This window comes from Pezoporus occidentalis, unplaced genomic scaffold (genome assembly GCF_034315485.1).
Source record: "Pezoporus occidentalis ecotype Australia unplaced genomic scaffold, CSIRO_AGI_Poc_V1 ctg219, whole genome shotgun sequence".
Classification (NCBI taxonomy): domain Eukaryota; kingdom Metazoa; phylum Chordata; class Aves; order Psittaciformes; family Psittacidae; genus Pezoporus; species Pezoporus occidentalis.
In genome coordinates, this window is record NW_026914062.1 from 609,192 (window position 1) to 634,085 (window position 24,894).

The window sequence follows — 24,894 nt, forward strand, 5'->3', positions numbered from 1 at the left end:
AAAGGTCAGATCTTACTGTTCAAGGCAGAAATAACCATGTTTTCAGTGGAAAACTCATGTGCTCACAGGAAAGGGAGGCTGTTGAAAACGACCTCAGAGCATTCACATTACATTGAAAAGACTTTGCTGGGTGACGGCTGAGGATGTTTTACTGGGATTTACCAAGCACCTCTTATTGTCTGTGCCCTCAACAACGTCATTTCACACCTTGGTTCTCCAAAGAGCCTGTTGCAAGATGTTCCCCCATGATGTTGTTTCCAAACAGCTCGGTGATTCCATAGGTTTGCCACGAGGTGGCGTAGCGGCCCCGCGGTCGCTGATGGCTGGGCTAGGTGGGGAATGAGGGGGAATGGGATCATGGGGTGCAGAAGGCAGCTGGAGTGGCCCTAAGCTCTTGTTCTGCCTTCCCAAAGCTGCTCTTATGTCTGCTGGCGTAATGAGGTCTGTTCTAACAGCTTGTGTGTGTATAACCTGATGAACAGCTTGAGTTTGTGTTGGGAAACTTCACACCAAAACCAAAGGGATTTGTGATGGGAATACTCTATAAACTTTTATCTGCCATGAAGTGGGAATGTGTGTGTCAGTGAATGACAACGTGCCTTCTACTTTACTGGCTTAAAAATCACAGTCTCTGTATCAAGGCTTAGGAATTGTTCAGTATATCTACAATGGGCAACTCCAGGAAAATCCTGGCTTTTGACCTTTTCCCCTTTGGATATTATCCTTAGCTTAGGTAAGGTTTATCTTGGGTAAAAGGGGAACTGCATAAGTAGAGACTGACAGATCAAATCACAGCTTTGTTGCCTGACTATTCAGTTTCCTCCAGCTTTACACACGCTTGCAGTGTTTGCAAACCCTCCATTTGGCTTATTGGGCAGAGTTTTGATGTGTAAATGTGGCTTCTTATAATACCTTCCCTATGTCAACTCTTTCCTTATGCAGAATTGATGTTGTTACAGTCTTTTAACTATTCCTATTATTGCTGCAATGGTGCTGAGCTTGGAGAAGAAACTATTTGTGTTTTCAGTCACTTTGAGATCTTGGTTTGCTGAGCTGTGAAGTGCAGCGTTGGCCTATTGCTGCTTGTAGTTGTAAATGTGGATGGAATGTTGTTCCTGGATTAGCAAGACTCGGGTGCTTGGAACTGCTGCAACTTGGATGTGAGAACAGCAGCAGCAAAGTGGAGTTATCTACAGATAATACAAATGCTGAACTGAAGGTTGGAGGGGAGGTAACCACTGTGCTGGCACTCGTTTCAGCCCAACAGAGAGAAAACTATGCAGCTGGGGCTTAGATACAGCCACTGCTGGGCCATCGAGTCACTCTGCCTTGTGCTTGCAAACATAGTTTGGATTCATTCCCTTCAAGTGTGAGGATTTAGTCTTGGGATTTGGCTCTTGGAATGGGAGAGGAGATGTTGCAGACCGGCAGCCCACGAGAGCCATTGCCCCATTCCAGCTTTGAATGTCATCCCTTGCCATGGTGTGTGGATCTGTCAGGCTGTTTAGCTGCGATATGACAGATTGTCCTATTAATGTGTCATCAAGTGCACTTTTACAAATTCATGGCTTGTCTACAAGTAACCTGAAAAAAAAGAGGCTGAAGTAGGAGAAGGCGCCAAAGAAAGTTAAATATTATTAACAAATAAAGTCTGCCACGTAGTTTTGATGGAATGTGAGCTCTTGGGGGATGGGTGATAGGCTGTTAACTGTTTAGGGGCTGGGTAACCTCCCTTCTTACTCTCTCTTCTCTTTCCCAAACTCTGTTTCTCCCAAAGGATGCTGTAAGACAAACCCCAGACTGTGTTCTGCTTCTTCATGTTGTGCTTGGCTTGTCCATGCCTCAGTTTCCCTGAGCTGACACATACCAGAGCTGTTGCTCCTGATCCAGTGAAGTCCTGACATTTACAGCTTGGATTACAGCAGGTAAAGGGAGTATTAAACAAAGCAAAGCTGTTGCTTGCTGGCTGCATAAAGGACTTCAAACTATGTGAGCTTCCACCTCTTATCATTCTTGGACTTCCTCATGGTCCGACCTCAGAGACATTCTTGCATCATGTTCAGTATCTGTAGAAGGAACAGGAATGTTGTAGGTGGTGGGGAACTGACAAAGATCTGCAAAGTGCTTCAAGATCTCCCTTCTGAAATGCTCGTAGATGTGTAACCTTGGGGTTTCTGTTACATTCAATAAGGAGCCCACCCTCCTGTAAAGGAATCAGCACCCACTGAGCCAGCATCTGATGAGAGCAGGGGGAGATGTATAGGACGCAGCTAAGGAGGGTGTAAAGCAGGAGTAGTGATGTGTCCATGTGTGGGGCGATGCTGAGTGCATGTTCCAAGCCACATATTTTTAGCTCTACCACACGCTCACGTAGGGTTTTACAAACTTCCCAGAAAAATGGTGATTTCCCTGCGATACCGAAGGGGAGGTACGGAACAGGGCTGAGGGGAGGGAGCAGGGAATGGGCATTGATTTAAATCTGCCTGGCACACGGGCCAGCTCCACTTTATCAGTGAGTCTAATAGGAATGTGAAGAGAATAGGCTTGACAGCTCATTAGAATGTGATCCCTCCTCCTTTTTTTTCCCTTTTTTTTTTTTCCCTGTCTTGAAGTTGATGGAAACTCATTCAGGAAAGGAGTACTTCTCTGCTGAGGTAAAGCAAAAGCTGAGGAGGGTTTTGCCAGTGTGCAGCAGGGGAAAGGAGCAGCGAGAACAATCTGATGCGGTCTACAATGAGAGGTACCTGAAACCTTCCCTGGTGTGAGGGGAGATGGAGATGAGAAAGACACAAGATTCTACATCCTGACAGCTGCTTGTGGCATCGGGACTTGCTGCTCATTAAAGTGAGGATAAACTCAGCTAAAGAGGCAGAGAAGCTTGACTTGGGAAAACTTCACCTGTTCCTCATGGACCTGGGTACATCCCCAGATTCTTTGCTTCTCCCTGTTTTAACTTCAATGATACAAGACATTTGTTTTCCCTTTAGAAGGCTGAGCGCTGAGCTGTGATGCTTTCAGCCTCCTCAGGAGAGCAGTGGCTGTAGCAAACTTGGATTACAGTTCCTCAGCATCTTAGAAGGAAAGGATGAGGACTTGTCCCTGAGGAAAGGGAAGTATTGTTCAGGAGAGAACGGATGGAACAACTGCAACCCTGCTTTGAGCTGAACACAGTGCTTCAAATCATAGCAAGTGAAATCTCCTGTTGAAGAGCAACAACCTAACAACCCCCTAATGAGTCTGTGTTGTCAGCTCCGGCCTGACCAACTCTTGCCCTGAGCAATTTGACTTCTCTGGGTTTCATAGTTGAGTGCGTTTTAAACGAGTCTGAAGACTTATTGGGGGCGAGGGGGAGCGCCACTGCAAGGTGGGTGGCAGGACTTTCCAGGGCCTCTCGTATTTATGTAAGCTTCAGGAGGCTGAATGGACTTACCTCTTGCTTCGAGTGAATCCAGATTTCCCAAACAAGTTTATCTATACCATTTCCATGTGTCCTGCTTGAGCAGAGATCGCTCCAGCAACCAGCGCATCCGGGCGTGCTGCTCCTTTGACACTGCAGAGCCCGGAGGATCATCTTTAATATTCCTGACCCTTTCAGTTGTGTTTTAGAGAGCAGCCTTGGGTCTATTCCTATTGCTGGTGGTGAAGGGTTTTGTGCTTGGAGAGTGCCCTTCCTGCCTTGGCCCCTCCCTTTCCAAAATGAAGGGGTGCACCTGGGTATTTGTGGCAACTTTACTTTGTCAGCAGTTTTGCCTCTTCAGAGTTACAGCAGCAAAGAGAGAGCGAAAGATGAAGAAAGAGCCTAACCAGTACACAGAGCCCTTCAATGCCACCCTCTCGAACAGCGAGGAGCTGCACGGGCATCCCAAGGTAAGTGTTTATGTGCTGTCAGCACTGATTTCTGGCAGTAATGTGATGCTGGTTCCTTTTATCTCCCCATCTTGCCAAATTCTACTTGATTTTAAAGAGGAACGTTCTCTCTTTTGCCTCTCTGTGATTGATTTTCTTGCTTCCTGGAGCAAACACTGGAATATACAGTTTATGATTAGAACTGATTTTAGACTCTGCGTGGCTCAAGTTCCATAGGAGCTGAGTGAGTGTAAAGACTTTTTGGAGTAGTGTGTCAACTGTATCCTGTGCAGAAAGAAGGGATTAAATAAAGGCAAGTGGCTATCACAGTACAGTAATGATCCTGGGATATTAATGCATCTCTTCCCTTTGCTTTTTGAAATGCTATTTCAGACTCAGGTAAATACAGTACTAACATCTGAGCATGCCTGAGCTTTCCCTGCACGGCACCTTCCCCCAGACAGGCTGTGGGGATTGACAATTAGAGAGGCATTTTTGCTGTAGGTGATCTGCTTAAGGTGATTGTGGCTCTTTAGGAAAGGATCCAGGTGATGCTGCCAGTGTGCAAGTGGCAAGTGTGAGACTGTGTGCAGGACCCCTCAGTGTCTGTAGCTGATGACTTGCTAGGCTCAGTGAGTGAATGGCAGGGTAGGATCCTTCCAGTTACGTGTTTAGGAGGATCACCCTAGGCTGAAAGCTGCAGAAAAAATCCAGTCAGTTGATGTGAGCCCCCAGAATCCTACAAGATGAACATTTGCTTAGGAATAGGAGAGGGGTTTGGGGAATTAAAAGGAGCATTAAGAGCAGGATGCAAAGGGAGACCACAACACTGAGAAAGAAGGGAGTCTTGCCTGTCACACAGCCCTTTCTCTCTGTCCCTCTCCCCCCCTGCTCACACAAAAATGTCCCTTGTTTCGAATGGAGGTGACCTCTAAAGCATGACTTTGATCACCAGCATTAGGGCTGGCAGTCACTATAGCAATGGAGGAGCAAACCTGTCAAAAAGTGGGGCATGGCAGAGGGGGCAAGTTAGAACAATTGGGCTGCCATGGTAAATATCCTGTTCAGTGCTGTTGTGAGAGTAATTGGTTAAGGTTGGGCAAGTCTGGGAAACGGCCCTCTCTAAGAAAGCTGGCTGCTGCACTTACAATTATCATTAGGGGACTGTAAGCAGCGTGTCTTCAGCTCATTTGCTGTTGTGTGTTGCAGGGCTCTGTCAGGACAGGTTGTACAAATGCTGAGTTCTTGAGGTGCTCATAATCAATCACTTCCTTCTCCTCTCTTGAGAACTGTTGCGGTCTGCTTTTGCAGAAGGGGCCAGATCTGTATCTGGTGCAACTCAATTTGTCTATTCTGGAATTAATTTGGCTTAATGTGAAATGCATTGCAGAATATAGTCTGAGATATACATATGCAGAGTATGTTCTGATTGCAGAAGCAAGCAGAAACTGCTCCTGGTGCATCCTCCTGCAACCATACATACGTTAGTGCTAGGAGAAACCTGGTTCTAGTGGGCACCCATTAAACCTGACATTGTTTGGAAGCTGCAGTTTGTGTGTTGAAATAGTTTGCTTTAAAATATCCATGGCAAAGGTTTGGCTGCAGAAGGAGCTGGCGAGTTCAGTGAAGGCAGGTCCTGTCCGAGGAGAGCATGACACCAAATCTTTGATGGAAATGCTTCTTAGATCTGCTTGATATCCACTCCCAGTTCTGCAGTGTGAACTCTTCTCCTTGGAATCTATTTCAGGCTCTGATTAAGTACTGCCTCTAGATGTGACTGTATTGTATATAAGCTAAGGGACTATTTTACATACACTGCAAATGCAGGGCTTAAGACTTGCCACCACTTCTGGGGTAAATGACAGTTGCCATTTACACCAAAGCATCCCAATTTGTATTCACTAAGGGAAGAAGTAAACTGGTAGTGAAGTAGTGAAGCTATCCTTACCTAACCTATCAAGTTAAAGCAAGGTTGAAAGCAGTTCTCTGTGGAGCACTGATCTCTTTGAGCCTGGAAGGTGCTTCTATGAGCAGTTCAGCTTCATGACAGGATTCCCTGCACATGGAAAGGGAAACAGCAGCAGTGTCCCATGTCGTTGCTTACAGCACACAACAGGAAAGATGGAGTTTCTATGGCCCTGTGCAGGAACAGTTAAGGCTGTTGGAAGACTCTGTTGCCAGCTGGTGGGTTTATCAAAGCAGAAGGAGCAGGGAATGAAATAGTAGCTGAGAGCAGTGATTCTTATTCATACTGAATAGGTACACGTGTTTTCCTTCTAATTAAGCAAAGCAATTTGGGACACATTTTCCTTGGGAATCCTTTTCAAATAGCAATGGAGAAAGATCCCCTTTAACATTCACAGTGCATGAGTCACAGTGACACCTCTACCTAAAACAGGGAAGCAGAAGTCCCAAATCTCCTGATAAATCTGGTATTCCCAAGGAAATAGAATGTTGGGGTTTGTTTTTAAGGCTTTTCTCCAGTCTTATCCTTGCTGAGTTGCTATCAATGTGATGTGCACGAGACTTTTGTTCTCTGACACAGATGGACTAAGAGAGAAAGTGTATTTTACTAACAGGGGTTCAGCAGTAGTAGATTATCCAGTGGTTATATAGGGTTGACACTGATCAGGAGTTATCATTTGATACCTGAGCAGAGGGATGAAAGATGGAGTCAGCCTCTTAGTGCCCAGTGAAAGGACAAGAGGCAGTGGGTACAGATTGAAATTCAGGAAATTCCACTTAAATGTAAGGGAAAAAAGCTTCTTTACTGGGTCAAACACTGGGAAGAGGCCATGGAGACTCCATCCTTAGAGACAGTCAAAACTTGGTCCAGAGCAACCTGCTGCAGTTTGTAGTTCAAGTTTCATTTGCTTTGTGAGCCTTCTGTCCCTGTCAGCTATCTAGGGCTGGATCCACCCAGTTTGTTACTTAAATCTCTCTCAGGGTGTTTTGCTTCCAGTTGAAAATAGCAGCTGATTCAATTGCACTGATTGCACTCCTCCTCAGTAAAGAGCTGTCAGTCCTAGCCTGAAGTGTGTGTTTGCATGTGGAATTGAGTATTTTGGGGCCTGACAAGTGTTAAAGCCATGGAAGAGACTGGACTGTGACCTGTCTGTAGTAGAAGATGGGTCTTCTTTTGTATCTGTCATCATTGTCAGTCTTGCTCTGGCATATTAGGAACAGGAAGGGCTATGACACATGCTTCCTAGCAATTCCTTGTGGCCCATGTAAAATAATGTTGGATTCATACACTATCAGTTCAGTGCTTGGTCTCATTTCCTAGAGGTGTTTATAAGATTTTTAAATCTCTTTGTTAAATTGTCCTACATCAGATGCAGTTTTGTGTGTTAGATGCATTCTGCTACACCTGCTCTAGTGGTGCTGTTCAGTTGCCTTTCTATGGTGTCCCTACAGGCAGAACTCTCCTGGTACACCCAGGAGTGGCACTGAGGAACGTTGAAGTACAGCTAACGCATCTACAGACACATCATTTCCTCACCCAGAGTAGCTCTTGCTCACATAAACTTGCTCACATGTTCCATTAGATCCATTAAATTCATTATGGATGTGACCACTGAAAGCAGTTTGTGTCTAAGTGGAGGGGGGAAGCTGTTTGAGAAAGCCATTTAGAGGAGGGAAGGTTGTTTTTTCACCCCCAAAACCACAGTGGGAATTCAGGTGGGAATTCCATTTTGGATTTGGCTGAGATGCCAAACCTAACACTTCTGCTCAGGGGAAAACCTTGAGAGGGCTGTAAAAACCACAAGTGGTCAGGACCTTGGTTTTACATCTCATTAATAACCAGGACTGTGTGTAACAGAAGTTATTAGCAGCTGCCATAGGACTTCAACTGCTAAACCCAAAAGTGCTCTGTTGCTTTTTAACCTGTTCCAAGTCAAACACACAACTGAAATAAAGAATCTGCTCCTAATTTCATCACGCAGCTGACAAGACTCTTGCTGGTGTACATCAGGTGTAACAGCTTGTGGATGAAGAGAACTGAAATGCTTTGTCAAGTCCATTCTGTGTCTGGCAACTGCTTTGCTATTGAGCAAATAATTACTGAATGCAATTCCATCACAGATGGACAAATGCATAGAAAGCTGAGCTAAACATGCAGGGTAGTAACTGCAGGCATAAAGACTGTGATTTTGTGATGCTTTTAGGTGTACAGGCTTGCTCCCAGGTAGCGCTGTCTTCATTCTTTTATCTATCCAGACTCTGAAACGAGTTTTACCCACTTCACTTTGGTTTTTAGCAGGGATGCACACTGGATCCCAGTCCACTTCACTGTGGTTTTTAGCAGGGATGCACACTGGATCCCAGTCCACTTCACTGTGGGTTTTAGCAGGGATGCACACTGGATCCCAGTCCACTTCACTGTGGGTTTTAGCAGGGATGCACACTGGATCCAGTCCACTTCACTGTGGTTTTTAGCAGGGATGCACACTGGATCCCAGTCCACTTCACTCTGGCTTTTAGCAAGGATGCACACTGGATCCCAGTCCACTTCACTGTGGTTTCTAGCAGGGACACACACTGGGTCCCAGTCCACTTCACTGTGGTTTTTAGCAGGGATGCACACTGGATCCCAGTCCACTTCACTGTGGGTTTTAGCAGGGATACACACTGGATCCCAGTCCACTTCACTGTGGGTTTTATCAGGGATGCACACTGGATCCCAGTCCACTTCACTGTGGTTTTTAGCAGGGATGCACACTGGATCCCAGTCCACTTCACTGTGGGTTTTAGCAGGGATGCACACTGGATCCCAGTCCACTTCACTCTGGCTTTTAGCAGGGATGCACACTGGATCCCAGTCCACTTCACTGTGGGTTTTATCAGGGATGCACACTGGATCCCAGTCCACTTCACTGTGGGTTTTAGCAGGGATGCACACTGGATCCCAGTATCCCTGAATTTCAGGAAGGTTCAGCTACAGTTCAGGAATTTCTCAGGATCCAAACTCTGTTTCTTGACTGTAGATTCCTGCTGGTAGTTCCTTCCATGCTGGCTGAATCCTGGCCAGAGCCTGTGTGTGTCTCTGGGCAGTGCATGCTGTTCTGGGAGTTGGAGCCTGTGAGAACCACAGGTTCTGCTTGTGTATAGCAGTCAAAATTCCAGCTCAACTTGTCTTTAACTGGGAGGAAATTATGGAGAGAGGGGGCTCATCAGTTCTGGAGGGACAGATGCCATTGTGATTCCCAAGTGATGGCAAAAGGCCTGATTGAAAGTTCATTAAAACTTGCTGGCAAGGCTGCTGTTGATTTTGGAGGAACTGCTCCAAGTGTTAAGGGCTAAACCTGATTTCACCGTGGTTAACCTGAGGATTCCTCCCGTAGGAGACAATACCCAGCAGCCCAGGAGGGACAAGTCCCCTTTGCTGGGATTCCAAAGCTGTTCTCAGCCCTCCCTGATACCTGAGTTGGCTGCGAGGTCTCTCTGGCTGCTGGAGGCTGCTGCTGCCAAGAAAAATAGAGGCTTGCATGCTTATTGCTGGGATTGCTCATGCATGCCATAGTAATTAAATAATAACACCACAAGGATGGAACATTCATTTTAACTGTCAATCATCCTCGGGCTGGAGAAACCGGGGAGTGCCATGACTGTCTTCTAGAGGGATTTGTAATTCAAGCAAGCCACTGGAGAGGGATGGGGGGGGTTATCCATTGATTTTGCTGGGATGTGCCATCTGGATTTCTTTTTCCTCCTTGACAAGATGTCTGCTCTGGCCTGTTTCTTCACAGCTGGAGCTCCAGAAAGGCTGAGGACATCTGTTTGTCTTCACAGCTAATGGTCGGAGCTTGCCCGTGATTGCTGGCTTCTGCTTCTAGCTGGCCTGGTTCCTGGCTTTTTAGTGGAGGGGAGTTCATGCCTGACTTGCAGCCTGCTGGAAACCAGGAATATTTGAGTGGTCTATTCCACATCCGCAGCAAATGCTGCATCCCCGTGCCTAAGACTCTCTTGGTCTTGTGCTTGCTGTGCTCTGGAAACTGCAGTTCTGAGTTCCTGCCACATGGGCCGGCCTTTCTGAAGGACAAACTGATGTTACTTGCCTTTCCTCAGCCGTTGTTCTGCTGTTTCCGCTCCAGCACTGAGGGAATGCTCCATCCTGCCTGAGATGGGTGCTTCCAGTAAGAAGATGCTTCCTTCTGTGCTGCACTGCAGCTTCGCCACAGACCTGTCAGTCCCGGTCACTGGGATAAAAAGGCATCTGATTCCTTTGGGTAAAGCATGGGCTGGCTTTTACCTGCTTTAGATTTATGAGCTTTGTTAACTTCAGTGCTCATAAATAGTGATGCCCTGTGTGGTGATGCTGCACCCATCTGCTTTCAGATGAAGTGGGGTAGGAAAGAACAAGCTTTTTCCATCAGAAACCATTAAACCTCCACAGAACTGATACATATATTCCATGTTTGTTATAGACATAAGTTGCACCTCGTGTGCTCTTCTAAGGACTTGTGCAAGCCTTGTGAACATTTGCCTGTGGACTTGATGTTTCTGTGTTACAGTAGATGGAAAGGAAAGGGCCTTCTCAGCCTGTCCTATGCTTCACACAGATCTGCAGTCAAGCAATCTGTGGCAAGAGTCTAATGCTTTATTGTGGTGACTAATCCCACAATACCTGGGATTTCCTATGCTGCTCCATTTACATTACTTTCCAATGGGATTTTGGAAAGCTATTTAAATCCTGGGTGTGGTAAGTATAAAAGGCAAATAATAATTTAGCTAAAACAATGTACTAGAACCCCTTGACTAAACGTGTGAATTAGGGCTGTCTGTAAGTGTGCTTCTAAACACAAAAGGTCTGTTCAAGACTGATTCTGGTACAGAAACAATGAACTATGCTGTTATGAATACTTTGTCTTGCTACATTTGAGCAGGGGGAGTGTGCACAACCATAACTCAGTCTCTCATTAACTACAGTAGAATGCATGCGTAGTATCATGAGGTATCTTGGGATGTCCTTGCTGTGGCTTAGAGCACAGACATGAGCTACTCTGCAGCCATATATCTGGAGGGGAGGATAAAGGGACTGCCTGAATAGAGCAATTCAATAGTAGATCTTGCTGTGGGTTGTGTCTGAGCAGTAAATCACCTACGACTATTTGCTGAATAGAGAAGGTCCGAGTTGGCTTCACAGAGTTTGAGGCGGGTGCTTAAGGAATACCCTTGCTCAGCTCACAGCACATCTGCTTCCTGGGGAGCTGCTCCTTTTCTGCTGCTTTGTCAATCATTTGTTCAGCCTGTTTGAAGCTCTTTAGTTGTGATCAAATCAGCTCAGAACAAGTGCCTTGTACTACCCCGTGTGCCTGGACGCATGCCAGAGAGAGGGAGCTTTCCAGGCTCAGAAGCATCAACATTCCTTATAACCTCAGACACAACTCCAGCAGACTTCAGATTTAACTTGAAAGCAATTCAAGCTGCATGGCTTTTTCATAGCAGATCACACAGCCTGGGCTCTTTTCTCCTGCTATAGCCCTGCTATTTCCACCTCACATTTGCAGTCCTCCTCCTTTGCTGCTTCTAAGTGGCACTAGAAACGTTACTAAAACTCACTCTGGTACTCTGAGAAGTGGCAATGCTTTAGGGAGCCAAGTGGGACAGGCAGTGAGCAAACGTAGCTGTGTTTGCTAACCTGGCAGCACTGGAACCACCTTGCAAGGTCACTGGGACTGTTAAGGCCACTGAGTATAGAGCTGTGATGTCCGAGCTGCGGCAGAACTGTCTGGTGCTGTCAGACCTAGCAGGAGCTTAATACTCAGGGCAAACACTTTTAGACCTGGAAAGTGCCTTTGCTTCTATGCTTTCCCCACAACCACCTTGTTTTCTTCCTCCCAGATGGTGATAGATCAATATTGACTTACATAAACTTGTAAAGGTCTAGGAATAACTGTAAACGTCACTCTTGTGCTGCTTTCCTGCTGGAATTCTCCTCTCTACCTGTTCTGTTTCACCAGGAGAATTAAAACCAGGTTTATGGAATGAATTCCAGGAGTTTTCACTAGGCATAAGGTTGGGGGGGGGGGGGGGTTTGGTTGCTTGTTTGTTTTATGGATTTTAAGTGTTCATTGCAGCTTTTCCTCTCTGGCTCTTTCATTAATGGCTCTCAATACTTCAGCATAGTTCATGGAACCCTAGGGGGGGCTTGTGTGCATTTATCCTCACTGTGATGGGCATCTGGGATGCTGATGTGTCAACAGATTGGAGCCTGCAGAGTTAGCATTTCATTGCCCTTGGTAAGAGCATGGCAGGGCATTGGTAACCAGTGATTTCTGGTGCCTTTTTCAGGTTTAAAGTTAGAAGTTCATTCTAACTAAGTTTGAGCACTGTTTGATCACTTCTGGTTGTCTCTGGGAGGGGAGTAATGGGAATGAGGAAGTCCAATAGGAAGTAGACCCAAATTCATAGACAGACCCCCTCTTCTACCCAGGCTCTGCTTAGAAGAGATCCAGAACTAGGCAGTGTAATGTCAAAGCTTCTCTAGATACTTTCTGTATGGCTATGGTATACTTCCAGAACACAGGAATGGCCAAGGGAGTTAAATGTGCCAATGGACAAACTGGCACTGACGTGGACTTTGGTTGTCATTGTGAGCTCTTTTCTTTCTGTGTGCACATTTGTCACTCCACAGCCTCTGATTTGAAAGTTCTGGAGCATTTCAAGGTTTTCTGTACATTTTAATCTCCTGTATTGCTTGATTGATCCAACTGATTTGTACTGGATGCCAGTGGTGAACAATCCTTGGCATCTGGGCAGGTTTTCTGTGGTACATAAGAGGACTGTCAGGGGGCTGAGAGTCTCAGCAGCTAAAGGTCCCTGATGTACACCGGCTCCCAGCTCCTTGCTTTTACTGGTTCCTTCTGGTCTGGAAACTTTGCATTCTCTGAATCCATGCGATTCAATGGGATACAGAGGTACAGGGAGCTACAGTGATGTGGGTCTTTGTTCTTGTTTCTCTCTAGGTCCTAGAATCTCCAGATCCTCGAATCACAGACCCACGGCGGACCTGGATCTCCTTTGTTCACCGCCCAGATGATGGCAACACCTCTAAAAGGAAATGCAAAGGCAAAGACAAGAAACTAGTGGGTTATTGCTCTGCTGCCATCAGCTAATACATGTGCACTGCAGCTTCCCTTCCTACACTGATGTGCAAGGTTTTTCCTGTGCTTCAGCTTTTGCCTGGGTGCTGCTTGACCATATGTGCACTTTTAAAGTGCTGCTTTTAATGATCTCCTTCTATTTCTGCGGGAGCTGATAGGCAGGAGTGCTTCCATGCAGGCTTACTGCAGTTTCGTTGAGGAAACAGGAACTTCATCCATCAAAATAGCCCTGATAACACTGTTGTGTTCATGCCTCTAGTTTAAAGCTTTGAATGAACTGTGTCATTTTTCCCAAGAGCTCTACTGTTGCACCAATATTCATGTATGTGACCACTGTAAGCAAAATATATTAATATCTATATTAATATCTATCTAAGATATTAATATATGTTATATTAGTATCTACCCAAAGTGTAGCTAGATGGTTATTCTGGTTAGAAAATAGAATAAGAAGCTTAAAGGCCAGTATGATTTGGTGCTACAAGAAGATACAGAAGCAGCAAACTTAGTGTTGTGCCTGTTGTGCTTCACGCTGTATAAAGGTACTTGAAGAACCAGTTGGTGTTTACCTGAGCAAAGTTTATCCTCCTACATAAAGATGGGAGTGAATTCCAAGTGCTGGAATTCACAGCTGGCTGGAGACCGGCTTAAGATTTACTGCATCAGGCCTATCTATAGTTGAACTGAGAGTATTGGGTGCTGCTCACGTGGCTGTAGGACTGGCTCATGGATGAGAGTGTTCTGGTTCTATCAGTGCAACAGCCTGCTTCTAATTCACCTGTGTTTCTTTGGTTACTTCCTTAGCGTGGCCTTGTTGGGCCCCCAGGACCTCCTGGTCCCCAGGGGCCTCCAGGAGCACCTGGTGCTGAAGTCACCCGGGAAGTCCTTCTGCAGGAGTTTAAGGAGATACTGAAAGGTAAAGACTGTGTTTTGTGCCTTTGTGAGCTGCCTCTTTTGGTGAGCACCATGGCAAGTGAAGAACTGGCTTTGAAAGCATTCCCCTATCTGGGAATCAAAAATGTGACAAAATGTTTCCCCATTGCTGCTTAGTTCAAATTGCAGAGTTAAATGCAGAACTAATGGCTTCACAGACCAGGCTCTTAAACTAAGCCTTTCCTATACCTTTTCTTTCCCCAGAAGCCATTGAGCGCCGAGCATCCCTGGCTATTTCAGCCCACCCTAGCCAGCTGCCTCCCCTCCTGCTCTCCTTGGAGGAAGTTTCAGCCCACAGACGTGTCGAGGAGGCATTCCACTGCAAGCTAAAAGGACAAGTCGTTGTAGACAAGAAGACCCTGGTAGAACTTCAGAATTTCCAGTCGGTGAGAAGGGATTACAGACTGAACCTGTGCAACTCCACAGCAGCCACTATGTGTAGATCAGCTGTAGTCCCCCTCGTCTGCAAAGCTGCTGGGTGGCTCTGTGGATAAAGGTGCTTCCTGAAAGGGCAGACTAATCCCTCAGGCTTGGATACTATGAATACAGTGCTGCCTTTTCTGTGATTGACAGAAGTAGGATCTCATATGGTGATGTGACATGGTTTATTAGTGATGGCCTTGGCAGTCCTGGGGTAAAGGTTGGACGTGATGATCTTAAAGGTGTTTTCCCACGTAGTTGATTCTATGATTTCAGTGCTGAAGCTCACTGCAGTTAGATGGACATTTAGCTTCCTGACAAACCCAAGAGGCAGCCTTTCCCCGCCTCTAGCTGAACCTCATTACAGTTCTTACTGAAGTTCTAACAGGTCTGTGCAAGAGAGGGCTGTCTCACAGGTCCAAACAACAGTCAGGTTTTGTTTCAGTTAATGATGGAGAAAGACTTGTCCATGTCTGCCATTAGTGTGAAGGAGCTGTTTCTTGTTTCAGTGCACACCCTGTTTAATTCCAAAGTAATGTTTAGATGTAGAAAAATGGCAGAGGCAGACAGAAGCCATTGGTTATGGATTTGTGAGGCCAAATAAGAGCCCAGACATCATTTTTTTAGATAGACCAGTCCTGATGCTCAAATTCTTTACTTCATATCTTATAGAAGACTAGCAAATATTACCTCTATAATTTCATTACAATCATGTTATAATGATGAGCACACTACCAGGGGATGCTGTAGGTCAGCATAATCACGGTTACAAGCAAGCTGTTGAATCTGCTATTAAAACTCTACTAACCAGCTGCAAATAGGGCCTGAATCTGAAGTACAGATGTTAAGCAATGTAATAGCTACAACCAAATAGTTCCTTGGTAATTGAGGGGAATTACTCCAGACTCTGGAGTCACAAAGACTGTCTAATAGCGAAAGGCCTTCAGGTATGTGGTTGCTTTTGTGATGTGCTAAGAAGCGTTTGAAGACTATGAACAGGAAATATGGCTTTCCTCAGCAGGGTTTGTAACAGTGCCCATGTAGGAAGGTGCTGAGCTTCCCAGCTGCCCTGAGTCCCATTTTGGAATAAACTTGCCCAGCAGATCCTTTCCTATGGAGCAGTTTTGCTGCTAGGACCTCTCCCAGCTGCAGGACTAGAGGCAGTGGTTATGTTCTAAACAAGGTGCTTTCCTGGACCTTTCCCAGATATACTTATGGAAGCCTGGTTTGACAGCACTGTGGGTGCTGGCACGGAGGCAAGATTGTACTTGAAGTGTGGGCAGGGCTAAAGAGATCTGCTGCCTCATTAATGAGGAGGGAAAATGTGAATAAAGATATCTCAGCAATCAGTGTGTAGGCTGATGCTTCCCATGCTTTGTTATCCCATGCCTAGCTACTTTCTAATTGCTCCTGGCCCTGAAGCTGCTGTGGGAGGGCTGGCAGGGCTCTGGATGCCAGCCTTTCATTTCAGCTTTGGGACAAGAAGTGTCTGGTTTTAGCTTGTGCTCTGATATAGGGGAATTTGCAGGGAGGGAGACAGTGGATGTTCTTGCAAATATGAAAACATTGGCTTTGAACAGTCCAAGGGGGAGAGAGAGAGATAATTCCTTTGCCTCCATTGTGTCAGTTTAATAGGGTGAAGAAGCCAACAGTTTGCTACTTCTCAGTGCAATGATAAGGATTGACTCTAATTCCTGGATTTGGACCTTACCCAAAGCATTCTGAGATAGTGGAAAGACCCTGTGTCAGGATATCACTTCTACACTGTCATTTGAGGATGGTGTCTAAGTCACTCCGACCTTGAGTACGAGTGCATCATGGTTTTCTCATCCTCCCATGCTAAATTTCCTCCAAGAATATTCCCTCCTTCTTTTCCTCTTGCTCTCACAAATTCCTTGGTATCTGGAATGAAATTCCCCACACTTCTTCCTCCTGTATCTCATTGTTTGAGGTTTCTAACGATTGCCTCTTGAAAGGCTTTCAGGATGGTACTTTACCCAGCCAGGATTGAAGTAACTGCAGCCTCTGACATGCCATGGAAGTGGGGTTTATCTGGAGCCCAGGAATGTTACTGGAATCACACCATTTAAGATTAAAGTGGTCCATGTGCTTTGCAGTCCTGGTTTCTCTAGTGCCTTAAGGTCCAGCTAAATGTCTGCCTCTGGCACCTGAATGTTATTGCTGCTTCAGGAGAGTGGAGCATCCTCTGCACATTGTGGCTGCTGTGCAGGCACAACTGAGCTGTTTCCTTATATACCAGCTAAGTCAATGCATTGCTTTCCATGTTGTTTATTACTGAGAAGTGAAACATCTCAATCCTCTGTGCATGGTTCCCGTTTTCCGCCCAGAAATAAACTACGGAGTGCACGAGGAAGATGAACTGAGGAAGAGAAGCTGGCCTTGTACAGAATGGCTGTACATAAGTCGTTAGTTTGCTGTTGGTCTGCTCACTGAAATGACTGTGTGCAAGTGGTTAGCTCGCAGCTAGAAATCCCTGCAGTGTTCGAGGCAGCAAATGCAGCAGGAGCTCTCATTGGCATGGGCTTTAATGGAATCTTTTGCCCAGAGAACCTCACCCTGCCTTGTCTATTTCTCTGAGCAAAAAGAATAACAAAGCCACAGAGGGCATGAAGAAACAGGAATGTTTTATCAGTGATAATTTACTGGTGCCTAAAATTGCCTTCCATGCCCAGCCAGTGGGTTTGGAATTATGCTGCTGATTCTGCTAATAGCTGTAACAAGAAAGGAATGAATTAACTATGCAGGGCAGCTTTACACATACAGGGCTTGGATCTGCTCTTTCAGTGAGATAAATCCAAAATACCATTGCCAAAAATGATGGTGTAGTGATAGCATAAGAACAGAATCAAGCTCCTTCCATAGTCTTCGTTGTTAGGTTAGATGATACATTGACCATATGTATATGCAAAGAAAACAGAGCTCCTTTTGTGTGTATGTATATATGCACATGGGCATACACATAGTCTAGTGTGAGGCATCCCTGCCCATTGCAGAGGGTTGGAACTAGATGATCTTAAGGTCCTTTCCAACCCAAACCATTCTATGATTCTATACATCAGTGCACATTGATAAATATATAAAAAAGTATATAAACATATGAAATGTAGCTGTTCTGCAGCTCATTATCACTGTTTTGCCATTATACTTATGGGAGGTGTCCCTGCTGTTGCAAACATGGATATATTTTCCCCACCATCTGCATACATAAATCATTTCTAGCCCTATGAAATATTAAGGCTTCAGCTAGATCGAGTGAAGAAGGAATTTCTCTTTGAGCCTTGCCTGGGATTTGCTGACTCAAGGCAGATTAGTCATTGCACTCCTTCTACCATGTGGTAACTCTATAACAAACACCACCAGACCCAAATATGTGCAGCTTTACTTCCCATCAAAGAGAAAGCTAAGGGTGTTAATCCTACCCTGCACTGTGAAAGCTCTCAATTCCTGGCTGTGATGAACTAGAATAGCAAACAACTTCCTTCTAGTACTTGAACAAAGGTGTTCCACTATATTTTTAGCCTAACAGCACCCATGGCAACACTGCTACAAACTTCACCCATGTCTCAGGCCCCTTTCACCACCTAATAGCGCAAACCATACTCAAATGCTGGGTTATTATGTGTTGTGCATGGTTTTGGGGTATTTGAACCAGGTTTGAACAGCTCTTCTGTGCCTTAAGCCTAGTGCAGAGCACACCTCTCAGGACAACACTCACACTGCACAGAATGCCCTTGTGGTGGAAGCAGAGGCTGCCTAATGTGCTGCCTTGGCCCAGTGAAGCTGCTTCTCCACCAGCTCCAGCTTCAGGCTGAATCTGAATCTGAGGCCAAAGCAAACAATAAACATTTCTCCTCGAGTTTGTTTTAGCCTGAGTCAGATCGTGGGCTGTGAGTTTGACTTAGAGCTGCTTCCTGGACAGGAGGAGATGCTGCGGGGTTTTGCTTATTCTGGAGAACCCAAAGCTAGAACGAAATGAAACTGAGTATGGGATGTGTAAGGATCCAAGCGGTTGTTCTTCAACAGTATCAAAGCTGCCTGACTTAGACCTCAAGTGGGTAGAGCCCCATAGGAGTGTTTCCTCTGTACTTGTGTCACAAAACAATGCATAAGGTCCCATTTTTAAGCCTGGGGACACTGCTTGGCCCCATCTAGGAAGTGTTTGGGAGCAGTAGGGATCTTTTGACTCATGTAATGGGAGATCATATAATGCTCCATCCCTGGCGGTGCTCAAGGCCAGGTTGGACAGAGCCTTGGGTGACATGGTTTAGTGGGAGATGTCCCTGCCCATGGCAGGGGTTGGAACTGGATGATCTTAAGGTCCTTTCCAACCCGAACTATTCTATGATTCTATGATCTTGTGTATCAGAACATCAGTGGAGGCTAGAAGCCAACAGGACCAGCAAAGCATTAGGGATGCAGTGAGCACAGTGAGTCAAGATGGGTTAGAAGAGCTCAGCAGTGAGCAAAAAGAGCATCTTCATGTCTCATATTGATCATTTTGCCTCCTGTGGGTTCCAGATGCTGAGAGAGAACCCATCTGGAAGGTGTGCTCTGGGGAGACAAGGCAGTAGCTTTGTTCTCATGCACGTAAGCTTGTTCTTTGTCACGGGCAGAGGTGATTGTTGGGGTGCTGAGCACTTGTTCAAGGTCTGCTTTTCCCGTCTTACAGCCTCTGGCCAAAGGCGCTTTCCTCCGGGGGACAGGACTGAACCTGGCCACAGGGCGTTTCACAGCACCCGTGTCCGGCATCTACCAGTTTTCAGCCAACATCCACATTGGTGAGTGGTGCCCACAGAAACCAATCCTGTACTGCTTGAGAGGTGCAGGATGGAGCCCTGCAGAACTCTCTGGGTCCTGTCTGATTTGAAGCATGGGTCATGGCAGTATTTTGCAGCGAGCTCTCCCTTTGGTACCATGGCCCAAACCCCTGTCCTTAGAGCTGGGTACTTTCACAGACTGAATGCCACAGCAGGCTGCTCCATGCAAGCCAAGCACATAACACTCCCTATGGGTGATATTCATGTGTGGAAGTTACAGCTTCAATGGACTACAAGGGGACAGCCTGCCTCATCATGGTCTTCACCATGGGCTGCAGGGGGTTGGACTAGATGACTAAATGACCTTTAAAGGTCCTTTCCAACCCAAACTATTCTGATTCTAAGCGTGTTATCCCAAAGGTGCTACCACCATTGCTGATTTACTTGGCTTTGGCCAGTGGTGGGTATGCATTGAGCCAGCTGGCATTGGCTCTATCAGACACATAGAAGTTTCTAGCACCTTCTTACAGAAGCCCCCTCCCCAAACAATGCCATGCAAACCCAACCACGAGCCATAAGATTCCTGGTGTCTCTGCTAAGCCAGACACCAGCAACTGGTGCTCTGTGATGTGCTTATATTGCTTCTACTGCTTCCTTCAGATCACAGTGAGCTGAAGAGTAAAGTCCAGCTCCGAGCCAGAGACAACGTCCGAGTGCTGATCTGCATCGAATCCTTGTGCCACCGATACACGTGAGTTACAACAACGCTGCCGTGGCAACTGGTTTCCTCAGATGGGCCAATGATCCAATCAAGTGTGGAAATCGGGTTCACCAGCAGTGAATTTGATATGATAAATGCCTGTAGAACTTCTCTGAGGAGAGATTCCATCTGGCCCTTAGCTTTTAAATGCTTTTTTTTTATGCTGGTTTGTAACTTTTCAGTGCCAATTGTTCTAAATAGCTGAATACTGCACATCTTGAGAGAAGTGTGAATGAAACTGGATGTAGCTGAAGATGCTGAATGCTCAGCTATCATCACAAACAGAATGAGAGAAACACTTCAGATTAGTGCCAGAGGTTCAATTTTGATGATTTCAGCTGCATCCTGTATGCACCACAGCATCTCACTCATGTTGCCATGGAAGTGCTGCAGTGATGAGGAGAACGAATAGGGGGAAAATAGAGGTGAATGACTTTAGTTTTGCTTCCTTGTTCTGGTGAATGTGAGCACAAGAGTTACCTGAATAGCAAGATTCCTTGTGGGGCCATGGAAACTCCTGTGCCTTCCTCATTGCAGGAGCTGAAAGCTCTTAGAATCTGCTCTTAGCATCAGCAGATTCATCGTCTCTGAGACACCTCTCATGTGGTGGGTGAGAGTGTGACTGGTCTGTGGCATGGAAGGAAGATGGGTTGAGGGATGGGAACCTGTCTGGACAGACACTGCTGGCAGAGGCTGAGCTGCCTGCCACTGAGGCTTGTAGAATTTCCTGGGGATGTCAGCACACACAGTCATTCATTGAGGGAGCTGAAAGAGCCCTGAGGGCTTTCGGCTGAGAGAGATGGAAACTGGGAGGCAAGGAGACAGTTGGAGTAAAAGAGATTAATGGTGGGAAGTTCCCACCCAAGCCAGGCTTTTGGCAGGATAGGACACACGGATTGTGCTCTACAGTCAAGGTGGTGCCAAGTGACTTGCTCTCTTTGGGCCAAATTCCCCTACCTCTCATGCATCTTATTTCCTTGCAAGGGGGCTGGAAACAGCACGTTTGCACTTGCTAGGTTTTGTCACCATCACTTCATGGAAAAAAGTGAGGAAAGGCGTTGGATTTCTTGGGAAAACAACTAGATCTGCTGCCGTTGGCTGGGCAGATTTCAGAGGAAGCAGGCATGGAGCTCTGCGCTTTCATATTGCTTTGGAGCTATTGTGGCAGTCAACAAACTGGGATAACTGGTACACAGGGAAATCTAAAGGGGGTGTGCAGCACCTCTTCAGGGGTAGGGGATGGAGACTATAGGACCTCCAGAAAGGCCTCTGTGAGAGAAGGTGGCTCCAGCTGAGTTCTGCATTCACAATCCTGAACCCTCTGTAGGTCTTCCATTAGACCTACCATGAGGACAAGGTTCTACTGTTCTCTCTTCAAGGCAGTTATCACAGCTAGAATCAGGTCAACATTCCACCTGCTTAGTAGAGATGGGCACTAGAACCACCAGGCCCTATTTCTAGGGAGCTCATGAGACTGTAGTCACTCCACATACATCTGTTGTGACTTCCTGAGGCGTTTAACCTGTTGTTTTCCTTTGCTACTGTTTAGGTCTTTGGAAGTCATTGCTGGTCTGGAAAGCAACAGCAAGATCTTCACTATCTATGTCCATGGCTTACTGCAGCTGCAGGTAAGCCTATGGAAGCTGGGAATCACTGTGCTAATTTGCTTGGCAGGCTGTGTCGCTCTTTAGTGGCAAGGCTGAATTCCCACCTGGAGATGGGGAAGACTTTATTAACCTTCTTTCTAAGGTTAAAGAAGTTAAAAGCCTTACCTGGGGTGATTAGAGAGAATCTGGGGCAGCAACAGGAACAAAAGCCAGACCTGTGTTAAATGTTCTGATTTCAAGCTACAGAGGTAACCTTCCCTCTAAGAAATGACAGTATTCCATTGCTCACATCTCCCCTAGCATTGTCAAGGTACAATTCTACTTCCCATTACATAGAAAGGAGTCTGAAGCATGGATGACTTACTTGGCTCGTCACCCAAAAAGATGCAGGTGCAGTAAGGATCTAAGTAATAAACCTATAACACAATTGCACATCTTCCCCCAGGTCAAAGCTGCACTAAATGAACAGGTCAGATCCTGTTCCCAGAGCCACAGAAAAGTGCAGGAGACCCCTGTGCTTAGTCCATAGTAGTGAAATGCTTTCCCCCTCTACCTTTTTACACTGGGATGAACTGTCAGATACTTTCCTTTCCCTCTCATTCCCTCTGCAGGCTGGCCAGTACACCTCCATATTTGTCGACAACAGCGCTGGAGCCCCCATCACCATCCAGAATGGATCTGATTTCATGGGCATGTTAATGGGTGCATAGCATCGTCTGCAGCAGGGAAGGATATGGATTAGAGCCTTGCAGTGTATATTTGACTGAAGAAACCTTTACTTTGCCTCTTGAAGACTGCTTCCTGTTGGCATCTTTTTAACCAGGCAAAACGCCTTTCCCTTCACAGCTACTTCAGCTTGCTTTCGGAGGCTACTGCTTTTCAAGGTCCACACCAGTTCATTCATCATAAAGAATACACTTTTATCATTCAGAAATGAACTCTGTGATATTGAATTTGTGCTTCACCAGTGCTCACTGAACAATAGGCTGAGGTTTGGCATTTGTTACGTTAGAACACAATAGCACTTGTAATCAGTGTGTCTTTTGGGATTGACTGTGCGGTGCTTGAGTTTGTAAATGAAGGATTGAGAGGGGAAGTAAAACAGTGACTATATTCTATGTGTTGGGAGGAAGGAGACAAGGGTTTGCCAGCAAAACCGCTTTTTACACTCAGCTGTAAATGGTACAAGCCCTCTCTCATGTTCAGAATTGGATATATTGACAAGTAGTATGTTGAATTCTCAGACAATGCCTGCTTCAGAAATGGGAATCCAAGGGCTGAACTCTTTAATTGCGGTTCTTTACATCTAAGTATTGCCTTGATGCGATTGATGGAGTGAATACCTCGCTGCCTGTAAATTTTGGCTTTATGAAAAGGTAAGGCCAATGGCACCAGTTCTAGCAGGAACTCCCCTACTTGTGTTCTTATGTTTTAGTAAGATACACGTGTGGGTTTGTTAATGTGTCAAATGCATCACACTGGTTGTCAAAGCCTGGCAAAGGCAGTGGGGAGAGCAGCCTTGGATCAGATATGTCATCTGCTTGGTGCTTGTTCAACTGCAGGGAAACAGTGGCCGGGATTACAGGGAGTCTTTCTGAGCTCTGCTTGGGTTAAAGTGCTCACAAAGACCATCTAAAAGACCATCCGGTGAATGTTTCTGGATGTAAGCATGTGAGATCCAGCCCCAAAGTGTTCTGCATACAGCTCCAGGATATAAAGTCCTTTAAAGAGAGTAAAAGGGTGTTGATGTTTCAAGGTGTTACCCAAGATGCGGTAACATCCTTGTTGTTCAAAAACCCAGTCATGTAATGAACCTCTGTAGCTTTCCTATCCAACAGACCGCTGGCCCTTGTATTGATCCAACTTAGCATGGTTTTGTGCCACAGTGTCATAAATAGGTGGTAGCAAAGCCCAAATTGGAGTCCAGATACTTGTTCTGGAATGTCTGCAGGGAATGGAGCACATCCCTTTGATCACTGTGCTCCATTTTTGATCAACTACAATATCTTTGTGCAATGAAAACACACACTGCTGGGGCCAGCAGGAGGTGTGGAAACAATGTCATCTATTGCTGGGTCTGCTGTTCAGGTTGATCAACCAACCCGTGATGTCCCTACAAGCTCCAGTAACACTGCTGATGGAGTTGGTGGTAAGCAAAGATGTCTTAGTTCAAGAGCTGTAAACCAGGCATGAAACTGGCTTTTTCATCTCCATTATAAATACCTTGAGACAGATCTTTAAGGGTGCTAAATGGTATTTTTTTGTCCTTTAGGAAGAACATTCAAGTGATGCCTACAGGAAGAGGAAGGGAGAGGGTATGATCAGGGTACAGGGAGTAATCAAGTAGTGCTGTTACACAAGTACACACGGGTGAATTCGCTTTCTAATCAAAGGGATGTGGCTGTCCTAACTGGACCTGTATGACTGTCTAAAATACAGCAGCTATCAATGTCCATATATTCATTCCTGCTCCACAATACATGCCGGAATTCCTATGGATTTTTTTGTGGTACACTTTGGGGAGAACATGCTATTTAGAGGCACAGCAAGTAGTAAGAGTCATCATTTCTGGAGCTTCAGGAAGCAATGTAACACATGAATTCATCACTAAACCCTAGCAATAAAGATTGGCTTTGATGGAGTAAGTGGAGTAAGGGCACACAGCCCCTATCCCAGCATGTATTACTGTATGTTGTACTGTGTATCTGTAATAAATGGGGCTGTTTCCTGCACGACTTGCAGCGACAGAATCCAAGTGGTGTGACATGCAGCATATGTTGTGTATCTATAGGTGGGTTTGAGCCAAGTCTCACTGTTGAGTAAACCAGAGTTATAATATTTATTTTGCTGTAGAACTAAAGCTGTTTGTCACACTTTGGTTTGGGATTTGTGACTTATTTCTCCCCCCTTCTTTGCTGTGTTTTACTCTCACCATCTCCTTAGTAGGAGACTAACTGTTCTGCCTTTGTACCTCTTCTCCCTTATGTATATAAGAAGCGCTGTCCCCATGGGTGCTTCCCCAGTGTACTAGGAGCTGCTGGAATGCCTGCTGTCCCTTAAGGAGCTTTCTTCTGCATCACCAAAGTCTTTTAGCCAAAAGACTCCTATTTCTCCCTTCTTTTCCCTCTTCTTTCCCCATTCTTTCCCCTCCCCCCCCCGTTTTCTCCCTCCTATTCCCTCCCCTATTTCCCCCCCTATTTTTTCCTTTTTCCCCTAATTTTTTCCTTTATTCCACCCCACCCCCCTTTCTTAAAAGAGTCTTTTAGCTCTGAATGCTCCCAGGCCTCAGTTCTCTTGTACCTTGGCTCTTCAGCAGCACTTAGTGTAAGTATGAGAAGGTCTGACCAGCAGTCAGATGGGTCAGAGGGGTGGAAAGAGCCCTGCAGGGAGCTGAGGCTGGGCCTCCAACCCCGTGACTGATGTGGACACTTGGCTCCTGGCTG

The 24,894-nt window shown here is 45.9% G+C and overlaps 1 protein-coding gene across 1 annotated transcript; it reads left to right on the plus strand.

The window, feature by feature from the left end:
* Window positions 1-1,027: 1,027 nt before the first annotated feature.
* Window positions 1,028-24,327, plus strand: C1QTNF12 (C1q and TNF related 12). Its single transcript, XM_062620081.1, has 9 exons — window positions 1,028-2,428; window positions 2,613-3,867; window positions 12,816-12,935; window positions 13,758-13,869; window positions 14,091-14,272; window positions 18,997-19,105; window positions 19,745-19,835; window positions 21,394-21,472; window positions 22,063-24,327. Exons 2-9 carry the CDS (start codon window positions 3,697-3,699, stop codon window positions 22,159-22,161), a joined length of 963 nt encoding a protein of 320 aa, XP_062476065.1. The 5' UTR covers window positions 1,028-2,428; window positions 2,613-3,696; the 3' UTR covers window positions 22,162-24,327.
* The last annotated feature ends 567 nt before the right edge of the window (window positions 24,328-24,894 follow it).

Coding starts and splice junctions, on each gene's coding strand:
- C1QTNF12 (XM_062620081.1), top strand. CDS start 3,697: ATGAAGGGGTGCACCTGGGTATTTGTGGCAACTTTACTTTGTCAGCAG. Junction 3,868..12,815: donor AGCTGCACGGGCATCCCAAG/GTAAGTGTTTAT, acceptor GTTTCTCTCTAG/GTCCTAGAATCTCCAGATCC. Junction 21,473..22,062: donor ATGGCTTACTGCAGCTGCAG/GTAAGCCTATGG, acceptor TTCCCTCTGCAG/GCTGGCCAGTACACCTCCAT.